Here is a 17370-nt window from a genome sequence, read left to right as displayed (position 1 = left end):
CTGCTAGAAGTTGAGCAAAAACAGGCTGATCTATGATCCTCCTGCTGAACAAGGTACAGAGAAGGCTGATGCAAATGACGGGAAGAGCAGAAGACAAAGTCCAAACAGGCTGGCCTGAAAATTTAGCAGCACTTCCAGGATGCCTGCAAGCATTGGACTGTTTTTAGAACAGTCTTACAACAGAGGTTTCCAGGGCAGTCTTATGATAACACCAAAGCTGCAGTATCTACATAAGCATTAAAAGCCCAACAGAAACTTAATTCCATCCCAGATCAATACCTACATTACCTGCTGGTCTGTAAGTGGATCTGAAAGTGGAAAAACTTGTGGATGGCTTCTGTGACATGAGGTGGGAAGGAAAACATCTGTCTGATAGCCAATACATTTCTCTAACAGAATGGAGAAAAACTCATGAACCAGAACTGAAAGTAGAATGGGTAATTCTCCTTTTATATACACCTAGGAATGAAAGATAATGTGGCTGGAGGAAAAGTGGTTCCTTCTTTACTGAAGCAGAGGCTTAGTGTCAAATGCTTGTGTGTGCCTAGAATGGACAACACATCTCATAAAGGACAATATCTCTCATGCTTGCAGCTAAGTCTAGTGATGCATTGCACAGAAAAAGTCTCCACTGTGTCTATCATGCATTAAGAAGTGCTCTGCCAACATCTGACTCTCATACAGTTTTGTTCATTGTTACTTAGTTTAGTGAATCTGACTCACATGAATCTGACTCAGTGAAGCAATACCTATGAAAATGGAAAGATGCTCAAGAATTACATTAACTTGATTGCAAAGAAAGGGAAATGACATTTTAGCTAATGGATGAAGACTACAATTAAATTGGGAATGTCTAATGTCTGAATTCTTCTCTGCATCAGTTCATCCAGATCTGCAGTTATAAACGTGTAAACAAATTTCATTGTTTCTTTGCCAGTAGGTTGAGAAATATCACTTGGTGACTGCAATGACCTCTGCCCTGGGAAAAAGCTTCAGAGCAGGGCTAGAGAAGGAAACCCAGCCGACACAGCTCATGCTTGTATGTACTTAGGGCTCTCTGATGTGCAAAGTTCTTTTCTCCCTAGGTACACGAGATTGCATGCATCAGAGACCTGACCTTCACATCTATCACTTTTCCTTGTTTCTGAGCACTGAGTCCAGCAGAGAACCTCCTCTCCTCAGCTCCTCCATCAACCAGATTGAGGATACTGCCACCAATGCACTCCACAAACCTCCTCAATTCAGTGCCCTGCCGCATCGTCCCTCCAGCACTTACAGGGTGGCTGAAACTCCCCACGAGAAGAGAGAGGTTCCAGTGCCAGCGAGGCTTCCTGACCTGTCTGAATAAGGCTTCACCCACTTCCACCTTCCACAGCAGTCTTCAGCAGAAACCCACCATGGCCTCACCCAGACTGCTCTGCCAGACGACCTCCTAAGCTCTCAGCTGACTCTTCAACCATCCACAGGCATTCCTGCTGCTCTCCATGCATGGCAGCACTCAGTGAGCCATCCCAGCACATCTATGGGATCTGGACCAGATGACAGCCCTATGGCAGCACATGGATCTGTAAGTTCTCCTGTTTGTTCTCCTTGCTGTGTGCAAGCTGCTGGAGCTCAGTGCAGCTGGATGTGACCTCTACCAAGGCAACTAGGAAGGTGCAAGGCTTTCCTCATGGATACCTTAGAAAGGAGATATTTTTCCCCCAGGTTTCATCTGTCAAAACATTAACAGACTCAGTTGGCTATCTCAGCTTCCCAATTTGTGCCTACAGAGAACAGAAGATACATCCTTAGGACTGGCCTGCAAGGCAGGTGCCCACAGCTATTGACAAGTATGCTGCCTACAACAGGCTCACCACACAAAGCAGTTTGCCCCAGGTCTGCATGCTTTGCCAGGACTTCCCACCCTGCTTTCATGCAGTCACAGCAGCACGTGCTGTGATGTTAGCTGCCTGCAGAATCAGAAGAGCAGGGAAGAGAGGAAATAATACAACATACAACATCCATACCAAGACCCCACCAGAACAGTTCAGCTTTATCACCACACCCATGGGGAAACTGTGCTGAACCTTCAGACAGTGGCCTCACCTTCCACTCCCAGTTCATACCTGCTGCTTTCACAGCAGGGATTTCTCCTGTCCAAAGTTCTTTTTCCCTTTGCTATTAGTCCTGAGCATGTGATTTTGCACTATTCTACTAAATTTCACCCTATTTCAATTACTGTAGTCCTACAGTCTGTTCCAGTTACCTTCTATCACATTTCAATCTTCTTCTGTATGGACTACACTTCTGGTAATCAAGCATCAATGCAAAGCCATCAACACACGGTCATTTCTTTGAGCCTATGCAATGCTTTAAGTGAGATCAGTCCCTTGGCTGTTCTTTAGCAGTCCTGCTAGCAACATTCAAGTTCTACAGCATCCCTAATGAATCCCTGTGTGGCACCTGCAGCCTTACTAAGCTCACATCTTTATTTCAGTGAAGCTCAGGGTTGGAAGGGACCTCTGGAGTCACCTGGTCCAACCTCCCTGGCTCAAGGAGGGCCACCAAATTTATCTTCTCTATAACGTCAGTAATCTTCATAGTGCAAACCACCCGACAGACCTCCTCCACCTTTACAAATTCCTATTGCACTTGATGCTTCTACCTGTGTTTCTCATTTCGTCCTTCAAAGTTTGTTCTGAAACTCTGCATACCGTTTAGACTAATTAGTGTGCTCCAATAATTCCTCTCTGTTTTGGAAGATGTGCTAAATAAGCCGTTATTTTCTAGTCAGATGGCATCCTCTGATTTGACAGATTCATCACAAAAGCTTGCAATGGACTCGCAGTTTCTTCTATCAGTGTTTTAATATTCAGAGGCATAGATTATCCAGCTCTCTGAGTCGAGCACATTATTCTCTTTGATCTGATTTTCCTCCTACTTTTAATAAATCTTGTTTTCCAGAAAAGTACATTTGCGTGGGTTTTCAACAACCAGCCCTCAAGGACATCAAATCTTCCAACCCTGGGAGTGAGCCCTCACCAAACTCCCACAGCCAAACCATTCCAGGCAGGGACCAGAGGATGACAACAAGTGACCCGGGGAGATGCTGTCAGAGGAATTCTTGTGTTCACCTCCAGGCTGTGAAGAGCTTTCCATCCTTGGTCAGATCTCACCATTCCCTTCATGTGACACACCGTGAGCCACCGCGTCGTGAGCTGGTATCCATCATCCAAATGTTTGCACCCAACTCCATCCCCCATCTTGAAAAGTAAGAGAGAACAGGGTTTCCTCTTGATCAGAGCTAAAGGAAGAAGCATTTGGAAACCTGGAAAAGAAACCTGCTTTCTGATGAGATGTCCTGTGAGAGGATCCCATCCTTGTGACATGACAGAACCTTATTTCTCCCAACGTTATCAGTGAGAATCCAGAAACTATCGACAATTTCTTCTACCCTGAGAACAACATCAAGGTGTTGCTGGTGAGGAGACACTAACAAATGCATTTATTCACACCTACATTGTTTTCTTGATGTTTGTATTGGATTTTCAGCACTCCAAAGCACCTGGACTGCATGCTCGATAAAACCTGCTTTAAAAGTACTTTATTTGTAGTTGTCTCAGTTTCTTTCTCATGGAAATGAAGACCATTTGAACTGCTGGTAACAGCCTTTAGTGAGCTGCCCAGGAACCAAAGATGTTCAGGTGCTGCCTGCTGGGGTCACTCAGCCCTGCTCTGACCCTAAGCCCCCCTCCCACTAATTTGGAAGCCTCTCAGCTAGGGCACTTTGTCCCTAAATCTTCTTCTGACTGCCATAGTGTAATTACAAACAGCACTTGCCCAAATGGCAACTCCAGAATTCTCCTGGCACCAAAAAAGTCTTGAGAAAAGCATGACTTGGTGCAAAAATCTAAAAGAATATGAAAAATCTAAGACTTTCCTCAGTTTTTCAGGTGTAGTTTCACTGACAGACCCCTTCCCACCAGGCCCTAGACTGCTGCAAACTGCATGTGACAGTCAACAGGGGAAGCTCAGTGCTACATGGAATGGAGGTGCACCCATCTCAGGGAAAAGCATGAGACTGAAATTCTGTGCCTTTACCACGGCCAGAAAAATCTGTTTTAAACCCTTCCAAATTCATGATCCAGGAGATTCAGAGGCTGAGCCTGATATTAAATGGATTTCAGAGGAGCACAGAGATTTTCCTTGATTCTGCAGTGCTAACAGATGATTCAGAGAAGAGCAGCAGCTGGGCCAGTACGGAGGTTCTTCTCTGTGGCTCTCACTTAACATTTCCCTCTTCAGCAGCCTCACGTTTGCCATAGATAGGCTCCTACTCTGCAGCTGGACCCTCTGTCTGTTTAGAGAATAGTGATGCCCACGGATTCCATTCTCTCATCAGCTGTGACACTGCAAGGCAGTGCTGTGCTGGTGGCAGGGGCAGGAAGCACTGCTGGCTTGGCTCTGACACATGGGTATGTCTCTTTCCATGAGAACGAAGGGACAAATGCTCTCCCTTGTTCTGCCCTGTAAAATGATTCACTCATGAAAACCTCCATTTTCAGGGTGAGCTGAAACACTTTCAGGTTCCCCATAGAGTCATTTGCTGCTTTTCTTAATTTGCCTCCTGCAGTGCTGGCTGCCATCCAGCAGGCAATGTTGGCTGGTCATTACAGCTCGGGAGGAATTGGCCCCAGGTCAGCAGCCCTTCAAGGCACAAGAATAGCAATGCTGTGGCTGTAGTACAGTAGGGAGTTTCCAACTGTTTCAATACCCCATAGCAACTGACTTCCACAAAGCCAATTGCCTGACTCTTTATTGCTTGTAGTACTTGACTTCTGGTTTCAATCAAACTATATGTGTAAAAGCCATTTAGGTGATCCCATCAAGTGTTTGTCTTGGAGCATGTATATGGGTTGATACAAGTCAGCAAATTCAATGGTTGTAAAGGGAAGCTCAACTCCATGTCACCTGAAGAGCTGTTCAGTGGATGATGAAGTACAGAAGTGAAGCTAACAGCTGCTTTTGCCCTGCTCAAAAGCAAATGGGAAGCCTGCACGTAGCTGTCCTGTGGATGGATGGCACACAGGCTCCAAACAGTGAGTTTGATTTACCCTGATTGCCTGGAGATCTGCTCTGTCTTCTCTCTCACTGTAATAGCAATGATCCAAAATGCTCGGATGTTTTTGCATATTGAGTTGTCTGTGTCATTCCAGGTGCTGTGGAAGTGAACTGCAGACACTCCTGAAGCAGTCTGCATGGCACCTGTCACCAGAAGCCTCGCAGGAAAGATCTTGTCAAACCAACTGCCATATGGCAAGTATTTGCAAGTATTCCCCATGACCACCTGTGACTGAAATGACAGGAGCATCCTTTGTGGGACTGTCGCTCACTGATTCCTGCTGTGATGAGTTTAGATACTGATTCACCAGCACCTGGAGTAGTCAGCATTTCAGTCCTGAAAAAACGTTCAATCTTGCAAACAACTTTGTCCAGAGAATGAACTGCTTTCAGATGCATTTCTGTTGACCATAAAAGAACAGAGTATGAGCTGCTCAAGTTAGGGGACAGCCATGTAGCACCTCTTTCTCATTATACATGAAGATCCAGCCCTTGGACAGAGATGGATGCAATCTGGAGCTGAGCAGCTCAGCCCTTCTGATGGGCAGCTAAGCTCCCTTGCTCTGCTGTCCTTCCACACGTCTGATCAGGACCTCAAAAGCAGAACCTGGAGGGGAATGGCACAGCCAGCCTCAAGCACCTGCTGGATGTTCCCAAGCCTGTCCTGATGCAAACCACCCCTCAGCACCATCTGCTCACAGGCTCTGCCTGGATTGCTCAGGTGGTCAATGACTGCAGGGACAGGAAGAAAGGCCTCTGACTTCTGCTCAGCATCAGTCTTGTCTGTGTTGCTTTCTTCTAAACCAATCACAACATAGAACTAAAACATTTATGTGCACAGTTTCATCAGTTTTGTGCTGACAGCAGAGAAAATCCCAGGTGGCCGATGCCCCCAACAAGACCCAGCACTGGTGTGTGGCAGCCTGCCCTCACAGCCACTGCTGGCACCCCTCAGTTTCTGCCATGCATCAAAATCTGCCAGCAGCCATGAGCTGAACTCCTCTACGAGCCCCAGGGCAACCTGCCAGCTCTGTACCACTGCAGATCCCATGCAGCAGCTACTCCCCATTACGGGAAAGAAAACCAAAAACTTCACTCTGCAATACTGAATGGAAGATATCTCATAAGTTTGCTTATTTTTTTCACTGTCTTAAAAGTGGATGCCAGCATTACAGCTGCCTTTATTAAAAGCTCCTGACAAGCTCAGAAATGTCTACCTTGGAGGAAGCTTGCAGCAAGAGCATGAAGGAAGATCAAAATATCAATGGCATTTCATTTAAATCCAGAACGAAGCCCGTAGGCTCAGAGCAGGACACCAAGCATTGTCTGAGCCTAATCCTTACACAAACAATTCAGTGATAATAAATGTTTATAAAATCCACATCGAGGAAAACAGAGGGATTCCCAAGAACTGAGATGAGAGCTGCATATTAGCAAACCAAAGCACTCACAGAATAAGTGACTCAAGAGAGCACTTGAACACAGTGCTCCCCTCACACCTTGTAAGACTTGGCATCGTTTGATGAGAGCTGAAAGCATTTACCTGTTTTGGGATGCATAAAGGCATCAGCTCCACTGATAGCCTCTGCCTTTCGTGTGGTGGAGCATGCTTTCTCTTTGCTCATTTAAATACACAGCAAGTTTGGAGTGGTGGAAAGTGAGCAACTCTAACAGCTCTCAAGAACATTGCTCCTTTACATATTTATGGAGCAAACAGAAGCACAGGCAAATGTAGCACCATCTCCTTTGCCAGCTCTCCTTACAACTGCACATCCTGCAGAGGGCTCACAGAGCAACAGAACCAAGATGACAAAGACTGATAAAAAGCAAAAGATAACAGCAAGAAACAAGCAGAAACCAGTGATTTGAAAACACAGGTAATGCCTTGTTCCATCTGACGAGAGAACTGATAACTGTGTTAACTCAGTCAGCACACTGGCAGAGCGACCAGCCTGCTTCCAGATAGACAGCAGTACCTGCAGGATCACCCAGTGCCCCTCTGCTGCAGCCACATCCAGAGCTTGCTCAGCAACCACCTCCTGGCCTTGTCCCAGGGACACATTGTGGAAATTCCTGTTGTTGAATGTGTAACCGAGTTTTCTCCCTAAAAGAAAAAGAAAAGAGCAGTGTTCAATGCTTTCTAATTGGAACAGCAGTAGCCACGCTGAGTTTAGCCTCATCAAAAACCTCACAGAAGAGCCATCACACTTCTCACAAGAGTTATCTTGTCTCTCTCCCTGCCAAAGCACCGAAAACAGCACTGGCTTCCTCCAAACTACTTTTAATTACAGAGTGAAATCAACACAAAGGTAAAGTGCCTCTTGTTTAAAGAACATTATTCCCCTGTAACCTTGTGCAAAAACATATTTTACAGCTGTAGGAAATTAAAATCATTTCCTGCTGATTAAATAAGCTTTGAACAAGATATTGTTCAGTGGGGAAATGTGCCATGTGAACGTGTGCTCAAACCAGCAGCGAGGGCAGGAGCCCTTTTGGTTGTGAGCAGGCAGCAGAAAGGGAATGGGTGGCCAGGGCTTCCAGGCAAGTTTTAGAATAAAACAAGGAAAAGATTTGTCTAGCAAGCCTGATCTCTTGGTACAAGACAGGAAACAGATGGCAATACATAAAACAAACATCCGATCCTTTCCAGTTGTTTACACTTTCCACTTAGCCTTACTAGATAAAAAACCCTGGGACACCGTTTTGCCCATCTTTGAGAACTTCCAGTTTTCCTTCTCACTACGTCTGGCTGCCAACCAACTCTGAGAGCTGCTGATCTGCTCTGCACGGAACAGCGCTGCCTTCAGGACCCATCCTCCCAAGGAGGGATGAGGCAAGTTCACAGAAGGCAGCACGATCACCCAGCCAGGTGATGCCAGGCTTCCTCCTGCAGGAGGGAGAGCAGGGAGTGGGGCAGGCAGCTGTCCTCACAGGAACACTGGGTGGGGAAAACATTGAATAATGAGTCTGGACAAATCCCAGCAAGGCAGGCCTAAGGGCAGTGCAGCTGCACCAAAGCAAGGGTTTCATTGTGCCAGATTTCTCTCATTTTTATTTGCTGTAACTCTTCTGGCTGACTTACCCAGGTGCTCAGCTACACACAAATATATCTTACCATTCTGATCAAATAATTCACAGCTGGAATTTAATGCTCCATCACACATAACAGAAAGTACAGTGAGAGACAGGAGCATCAGTGTGCTCCAGTGGGAAGCCAGGCACAAGGCAGGGCCTTCCCCACTGAGTCCCCTTCAATTCACAGCAGTGAGACCTGACACAGGGGCAGAAAGAGAACGAAACAGAGCTCAAAGCCCAGAACTGCCCTGTGGCCCAGCAGCACTGCTACTCATGTAGAACTTGAATGGTGAGGTGCTGGAACAGCTGCCCAGACAGGTTGGGGATGCCCCATCCACTCCTGGAGGTGTTCAAGGCCAGGTTGGATGTGGCCCTGGGCAGCCTGGGCTGGTATTAAATGTGGAGGTTGGTGGCAGCCTGCATGTGGCAGGGAGTTGGAGCTTGATGATCCTTGAGGTCCCTTCCAACCCAAGTCATTTTATGATTCTATGACTGCCTAGATTGGCACTGACTTGAACATTATTTGGGATGACCCAAAGGTGCACCACAGAGAGGAAAACAAACCTGCAGCTCAGGCAGGCAGTGTTCAGATACCAAACACCCTCACGATGCCTCAGATCGGTGCTGCTGGTTTCTCTGCTGGGGCTGCCAGCCCTGCTGAGCATTAGCCTGGAGATCTGCCCACAGTAAACTGGCCAGCAGTTCTACTGTGCTAGTCTGATACGAAATTCAGTTTAGACAACACTCCTAACTGCTGGCAACATTGCAGCATTGCTTGTCCATGAGCAATGGTCTTGGAGATGTGGGTAGTGCATGGCTGGAGAGGGAGAAAGGACACCTGAGAAGCACAACAGCAATGTGCACCCACCCTGAGGCAGTGCCCAAAGGCAACCTCAGCTCCAGCAGGACAGAGCTGCTCCGCTGTACAGTCTCAAAATAAGTGCCTGCAATGACTTTGACTTGGCAGCAGTGCAGTGTGAAGCTGTCCCCATTTCCAGATGCTCAGGCTGAAAACAGAAATGCTTCTGAAGTGAAGCTGAGACCTGGATCCAAGTTCTGCACATCAGCAGCTTCACAGCGCAGCACTGGGCTGCATCACAGCCATCGCTGGGCTCTCAAATTGCAAAACCTCCAAGGTGCACCTGGGCTCTGAGTGTGACAGCACACGGCCAGAGCTTCCACACTGAAAACAGCTCAAGAAGGATGGGATTAAAAACCGGACACTCTGGCTCTAACCAGCAGGATGCTACAGGGAGCTGCTGCTTATTTTTAGCTACCTGGCAGTGTACTGGATATCTATGATGTAAATCATAGGTTGTGTACAAAACCGGCTCAGAAATCGTTGCAGTGTGAACCACACTGGGAATCTCAGCATTGCAAGAAAGAGACAAGTTTAATTTAAACTTTAGATGAACATCCAAAAGCCTTGAAGGAAGAAAATGAAAACAAAAAAAAGACCAAAAAACAATGAGAAACAAATCACATCCTCTCACAATTATCTATTTTTACTGGATTACTCAATTATCTACAAACAGATGAGGAAAAAAAACATCACACCAAGATACTTATGCAGAAGATACAAAACAGTTCTGTGATATCAGCCATGATTCATTTACCTTGTTTCTCCACATCCTTCAGTGGGTCAACACCTGGGGACAGGATAAAAAACATTGGGGTTGCAGGTCCCGATTCCTCGAAGGAAGCTGCAAAATCCAGGGGTCTCCCAGCCACGTATTTACTGCCGAGCTTCTCTTCTACAAAATCTCTGTCAAAAAGAGAAAAGTTTTGCCAATCTACTACAGCTCAGGAAAGAAAGCTTCCCATGCAAATAATCAGCTAATTCATTTTGCTTTTGCTGATTCAAATAAATGAGAAACTCAAATAAATGAGGATAAAATCACTTTAGGAAGGGTCTGCAGCCCAGGCTCTGGGATCTATCCCTTGCTAAGCAATTTCTGGCACTTCCTACAGGTGTGAAATGGCCTGTGGTACAGAAACATCTGTGGTGAACAACCAAGTGAGAAGGACAAGCAGTGGGACCTTGGTTTGGTAATTACACAAATAGGAGAGAAGAAATAGTTAAGCCAATGCACAGAAAAACCACAGCATGCTTTTAATCCAGTTTGAGAGGAAGCAACATTCCTTTAGATTTAGCACCAAAAGCCACGAAAAGTCCGGATGATTTAGAAAATTGCTTTGTTCTGGGAAGATAAAAGGGAAGAGCTCTAAGAATATCCTGTGCGTGTTGCTGAGTCTCTGCATGAGAGTCACAGGAAAAACAGAACGGAGCGAACAGGAGCTGCCTGAACAGGGAGCAGAGTATGGAGAATGGCCAGGCTGAATTTCCCTGGGGTGAGCTTACCAAAAATCACTGCTTTATACAAAGATGGTACAGTGAGCATTGATTCAAATGCAGGAGCATTACATTCAAAGCCCAGGAACAAGCAGTTGCTTTTCTAGTGGAGATGCATGACTCAGCCTTTTGAAAACTCGGTACCAGGGGAACAAAAACATCAACCAGTTTTCAACTTGGGGATAATACCAGAATAAGGCAGCCAAATTCTTTCTAAGAGAGCTGAGAGCCTTCAAGGACGAGTGAAAGGCAACTGGAATAGAAATGCCTAAAGGGATTGCAAAAGGAAGAAATTCCAATTTGTTTGGAGCCTCTTCAAAGTAGATTTTTCTGGCTTGGGTCAAGATTTGCTGAAGAGCTGATGGAGACATTCAGTGTACAACATCTAAGAAAATCCGTGAGATACAAGGTCATAACACTGTACATGAAATAATGCTTTGGAGATTGAGAAGTACAATGAATGTGTCCTGAGGACTCCGAAATGAGTCACAGTGCAGGAAAGCAGAGGCTGCCCTCAGCGATGGGGATGGAGGCTGCTCTCAGTGCTTCATAGAGGCAGCCCACAAGATAAGCAGGAGCACTTGAATAATGGTGCCATCATTAAAGGCATTCTCTTCAGACACGTTGAGTGGCTTGCAGCTTTTCTATGCTCGATGCAGTCCCCCCGTAGGTGAGGAGTCCATACATGTGCCATAACTGAGGCACAGCTTGTGCAAAGATCCCCAGGGATCTGCCATGAGAAGTGACAAAAAGCATACACGAAAAATCTGTACACGGGCATAGGGAGGATGACTCCAAAGAGCTTTCAAGACCATCTTTATAATTCTGGTAAGTGCAATGTGGGACACAAAGGGTCTTTCACCTTTCTACACAGCAGCTAGAGGTTAGGTCAGGATATCTTAGGGAATCTAAAAAGCCCCTGGGCACCTTTGTTTCAGTTACTGAATTCCTCTGTGACCCCTTAAAGGCACCCAAGCACTTGCCAAGCACCTATTTCAGAAAGGCAGGAAGGTTTAAATGGCTTTAAACTGGAAGAGGGTTGATTTACATTAGATATTAGGAATAATATCTGTGAGGGTAGTGAAACACTGGAACAGGTTGCCCAGAGAGGCTATGGATGCCCTCTCCCTGGAAGCATTCGAGGCCAGGCTGGATGGGGCTGTGAGCAACCTGGTCTAGAGGGACGTGTCCCTGCCTACAGCAGTAGGGTTGGAACTACATGATCTTAAAAGTCCCTTCCAACCCAAAGCATTCTATGATTCTATAATCATGGCAGTACTTACAGTGAGTTCACTGATGATCAATTAGGTATTTAGCACAGCAAGAAGAGATCAGCAAGTTGAGAACTGCAAGACAACTTGTGGCATCCAGTAATGTTGCAGAATAAACTATCAAAAAGTCGATTAACTTGATCAGATGCAATGATCAGCACTTCTGGCTGAACCAGGGTTGCCAAGGCTGAAGTCCTTAGGGCAGGAAATGCAACTCCTTAGTGCTCTGCTGGAAGAATCTCCACTCTTTCAACAGTAACAGACTCAACATGGTTTTGAAGACGCATGGAAGAAAGTGATACCAGGGGACTGCTGCCCAACTGTGTCATTGTTATTGGGGATGCCACTGCATCTAGTTCAAAGACATTTTCTTTCTGTCAGAGTACCAGGTTTTACTGACAGAAGGACAGATGAACAGATGTGGGTGTTTTTCAGAGAGGTGAATCTCTTAGGAACACCAACTATCTTCTCTAATGGATCAACACCTCTTCAAGCCAGGCTGCTGGCTGAAGAAAGGTCTAAGGAGTATGATACTTTCATGCAGGAAAAAGGAAGTCAAAGGCATTTTGGCTGGCATTGTAACCACTAAGAATTATCCATTTGGTTTGGGGGAGGTTTGTTTCCCTAAACAACCTGGGCAACGTAATCTGGAGGGTGACAACCAGTCCACAGCAGGAGCATGAAAGGACTTTTCCAACCCAAGACATTCCATGGTTCTCTGATACAAAAGCTCTATCTAGAATGTTTGGGACTACTTCATGACTGTGTTGAATTTCAACAAGAATTTTAGTCACAAGCATCTGCTGAGTCGTGGAGAAGGCACTGTAAAGAGTTGCTATTTGAAAAGGTTTATGTTCTAACCTATCTCTAGGTAAGAAACACCACCAAAAAATACATTTAGATGTTCTCATGCAGACAGAAAAGCTTGATGTGCCCAAGCCCTAAAAATATTCAGTCAAATTTTTGAATTCAGATTCTCTTACCTTCTCACAAAAGAGAAGTATGAAAGGAATTGAAACTTTATGTTCCAGCTATTTTTGAGCTATACAAGTACCACCATTTTGACTGAAAGGAATGAATTAAACTTGCTTAAGTGAAACAGGCACTTAAAAGCTCAGAAGGACAAGAGCGTGTTTTACTCAAGCTAAACAGCAAAAAGAAGAGCAATTCTTCAAGCTGAGAGAACATACAAAGGGTCCAGCCCCAAAACAGCAACTAATGAAAAAGAAGGTAGTTTAGAATGGTATAACGATGATAAATTTCATCATTTAATTGAATAAAATGCAGTAACATTGGCCATAGTGATACTTCACTCAAAATCTTGCCCATGTTTTTCTGTGCACCTTAAAGCACAAAGAAAAGTGTAGCTCATGGGCTGACAATCACACCTGCCAGATGGTGGAGCAATTTAAACTGAGAGGCAGTGGAATAAGAGGCATTGCAGAAATGTCAGATGATAGACTACCAGCACAAGGAATGAAAAAACAAGTCCTAATGGAGTCAAAGACCTTTAGTTTCTCCTGGAACAGCCGTATTACCCATAGTGCCTGTGCATATCTTTATGAAGTTTAGACTTGCCTGGTTACCTTTAATACATAATTTACAACTACAACAATCACAAGTACCACATAAATTTTGAATTAAAAAAAACAACAAAACAACAACAACAACAAAAAACACACAAAGCACCTCCATAAAACTTCCCTTTACTTCAGTACTTTATTCCTGCACCTAAGGAACAACGGCCATAAGCAGTCTAGTAAACAATATTGACCTTAATGAATTCTAGAAGCTGTTTTGATTACAGAAAGACTCCAGTGAATATGTAAGACCTCTATGACAATGCCTGTTTCTGACTTGGTATGTCTGCTCCCCACCTCGTGCTGGTAATACTGCTTCCATCACCACTGGCCATTTCCTTAGGCAAGAAATTCCAACTGAATGAGAGGTGTTGACAGAGATAACTCATTCAGCAATGACCCCATTACAGAAAACCATTCTGTAAAACTTACACTCTATCATAAATGAAACCAAACATATTTCTGAATTACTCCTGTTCCCTAGAAAACACAGACGCAGTGTTGCCTGGTAAGCAAGAGAATGGACTGAGACAGGGAGAAGCGCCCTCACCGGACGGCGTAGGTCATGCGGTCGGGCCGGACGGCCCTCATGATGCACAGGCGCTGCAGAGCTGACTTGCTCTTCCATTCCTGGGGGAACTTCTCCTTTTCAGGACACTCAGATTCAACAAACTTCTTCCACCGTTTTGCCGAGCCCTCAATATCCCGATCCAGGTTTCTGAACTCCTCCATGGATGAGAGAGCCTGGAAAATTCAAGGAAGGTCTTCAGAACCATAGAATCATCAAGGTTGGAAAGACGTCTAAGATCATGTAGTCCAACCACTGGCCCACCCCCACCATGCACACATCCCTCTGTGCCACATCTCCACTTCCTTGAAAACCTCCAGGGACAGTGACTCTACCACCTCCCTGGGCAGCTGTGCCAATGCATTACTACTCTTTGTAAGAAGAAGTTCTTCCTAATATTCAACCTGAACCTCCCCTGGCACAACTTAAAGCCATCACCTTTAGTCCTGTTGTAACACAAGAACAATCCTATGTGCACTTGAGCTGCTTTTCTAGTTTTATTGTCTGCTCATGTTTTGCTCCATTGGAAAGGTCATAGCTGGAACCTGTGAGCCACAGGCAGAACCTCACCAGGATCAGATCTTGTCTGTTTTCCTTTTCCCACCTCTGTTGTCAGCACACTGTCGCATCAACAGGTACCAACCAGCCCAGGACATTTACAGGACCGCTTCAGAGTGAGAGGAGCAGTTTCATATCTGTGGAATGTACCCACTCTGAGGTTTTTTGCCACCTGCATTTTCTGAACTGGCTGCCCCAACAATGTCAGATCTGACATCATACAGCACCCAGCACAGCCTCCCCAGATATTCTCACCCACATTACTGTAAAACCTTCCCCATCCAGTGAAGCCATGGCTGCATCTACATCCCCTTTACAGCACAGTCACTGCGATATGGGAGTTTGGAAGTGACAACAGAGGAAAATTTGGCATCATCTGCAATGCAGCTTTCCATAGCCCAAAGTGAGAGGAAATCTGCACTCCTTGTTTTGAACCCGGATCCCAACCAACTTGGGTAGCAGGCACTCACTACTATGAGCTATTCCAGAAATGAGTGATTTGGATGGGTACTGGAAATGTTGAGCTCACCTCTGGCAGGACAGCACACTCACCTCTGACAATCCTGTGAGCTACAGGTCTGCAATGCCACCTTGCTGCTCCAACAAAGAAAACTGTGCAGCCAAAATCATAACTGATGGTAAAATCTGCTTTGGGGCTTTGAGCACTCACACAGTGAGAAACCACAGTGCTGAGACTCCACCATCCAGTCAAGGTGACCATAAATCTCTGCACATGCACTGCAACCCCAAGCAGTTGGGTGCTGCCTTGGTACTTACATGTTCTATATAAACATGTACAGACTGCTGTGACAGTGTAATTCACAGTGTTTCACTTGCCAAATACTAACAAGGATTCACTCATTGGTGTTACAAGCCTGTAGCAGAACAGGTAGCTGTGGAATGTCCCAAAGTGATGTACAGATGAGCAGTGGAGGGAATCATTGGTAATTTCAATGAAAATGCATCTATTTTTTTAATGTTCCTGCCACGGCAACTATGAACAGTACACAGAAAATACAAGTTGTAGCAAAATGTATTGCGCAGCTTGTAAAGTTCCTGTGGATTTCAAGTGAAATTCTCACTGAAACAAACATCTTGAGGACATTTTGCATAATCTGAAGCTGTGAGCAGTTGAACATAAAGAGACAAGTGGAGTATAAGACAGCGAATGAGCCATTTTCTGTAGGAACAAGGACACGCTCGCAGCAGAGCAGAAGCTTGTTGATGGGCAAAGGTGTTTTGCACCATTAATGTTCCAGCTCACATCCCATATAGCTCCTCCACAAAAAGAAAGCACCAAGAAAGCGCCTTGAAAAATGTTGGTGTCACACCTTGTTGAGATCAGCTGAAGAAATACACGCTTACCAAAGGGCTTTGAAAGTCATGTAGATGTCCTGACAGCTGCTGAGATTGCTGTGGACACAGGGCTGTTGCAAATGAGGTGGAAGGCACCAGAGGCCAGACTGTGCTGATGGAAGGAAAGCTGCACTTTCCCTTTCACTTCAAGGCTTCCCATGAAGAACCTTGGTCTTTCTAACTGACTGAATTTATTCAGAAGCCATGCTCCAGCAAAAGGGCTCCTTATAATGAATGAGTTCATGTTTCCAGCAGTGAGAACACCACAGATGATGGAAAGAAAGAGGTCACAAAGCTGTTGGCGGTGGGTGCCGCTGACACAGGATGTTTGCTGAACACAACACTTGTAGCATCACAGAAAAACGGTTGGAGAAACCCTCAGGAGGTGGTCAGTCCAACCTACACTTTTCCTCACAGGTCAAGTGCTCCAAGACCACAGCCAGAGCTACAGGAACACAGAGATGCTTTTATACATGCTCCTGCAATGAATCAAGCCTTGTCCCAAGTCACGATTTCATTAACAGCTCTACAAAGAGGAGAATGGATCACTTGCAATACCACTCAGCAGCCACAGGCTGGGCTGGCTCACCTCCATGCCCAAGGCATGCCAAGAACTGTGTGAAAAGCGTGAGCGAGGCAGGGACCCAACAGATGCTGCTGCCATGTGTGGATTAGCACTGATGTGGAGCAATCTCAGAGACAGAAGCCACAGCTCTGGCATCAGCACCACATCGCAACTGAAAGCACTGTGCAGAACACGAGAGACTGAAACCTGCAGCAACACAGCCTGCCCTGTATTTACTGCCTTGTCCTTGCAGCAGTAAATACATCTGATGCACCTCTCCTGGCTGAACACAATACAGTGCCAAATGCTGAATTCCATAGACTCATCAGCACAAGTGCTTGTGTAAAACGTTTTTAAGCTGTTGACTCTTGAAGTGAATTAAAGTAAAACTTCAGAACTTTGGCTACCGCTGCTTCGAGAAGGCTCTTGATGATGTTACCAAGAGACTCTGAAAAACTGCTTTCTTCTTTCAAATTGACAGACAGAATCAGAGATAATGGCTTCTCTCTCCCTGAACAACATGTTGCAGAATTAAGAGCACTCTAATAGCAAGCATAAAGTCTGTATTATATAAACTAACACTGAAATTTTCATTAGTCAACAATTTAAATTGCATTTATTAGGACTGATGGTGTTAATAAGACACGTTACTATTTAAAAGCTGGAGCAGTGAAAGCTATCTCAATCAGTAACCCTTCTGTGAATATCAATTACCCTTCAATACTTCCTCTGTGATATTATCCAAGAATCTTTGGTGATAATACAGCACAGTTTCCAAGCAGCAAGAGCAGAAGCAGGGACATGAACTGGAACAACCAACCTGTACAGCAATGGCTATTTTTGTCAACACAGCAGAGAACAAACCTGTCATCCAGAGTCGTCATGGAAATTGAGAGAGACAAAAAGCATTAACCAAAATAAAACATGAGCAAGAGGACTGG

At 45.3% G+C, this 17370-nt stretch overlaps 1 protein-coding gene across 1 annotated transcript in view; it reads right to left on the bottom strand.

Moving 5' to 3' along the window:
* The window catches only part of DNAH9 (dynein axonemal heavy chain 9), a 182861-nt gene that overhangs the window by 28647 nt on the left and 136844 nt on the right, over positions 1-17370 (bottom strand). The window contains exons 59-61 of the mRNA XM_048965517.1: positions 13933-14126; positions 9795-9943; positions 7080-7207 (exon numbers count right to left, since the gene is read on the bottom strand). Of these exons, the coding sequence (XP_048821474.1) occupies positions 7080-7207; positions 9795-9943; positions 13933-14126 (471 nt within the window). The remainder of the gene's footprint in view (positions 1-7079; positions 7208-9794; positions 9944-13932; positions 14127-17370) is intronic.

Source organism: Lagopus muta, chromosome 18 (assembly GCF_023343835.1).
Source record: "Lagopus muta isolate bLagMut1 chromosome 18, bLagMut1 primary, whole genome shotgun sequence".
Taxonomy (NCBI): Eukaryota; Metazoa; Chordata; class Aves; order Galliformes; family Phasianidae; genus Lagopus; species Lagopus muta.
This window is presented reverse-complemented; position numbering and strand designations above follow the sequence as displayed.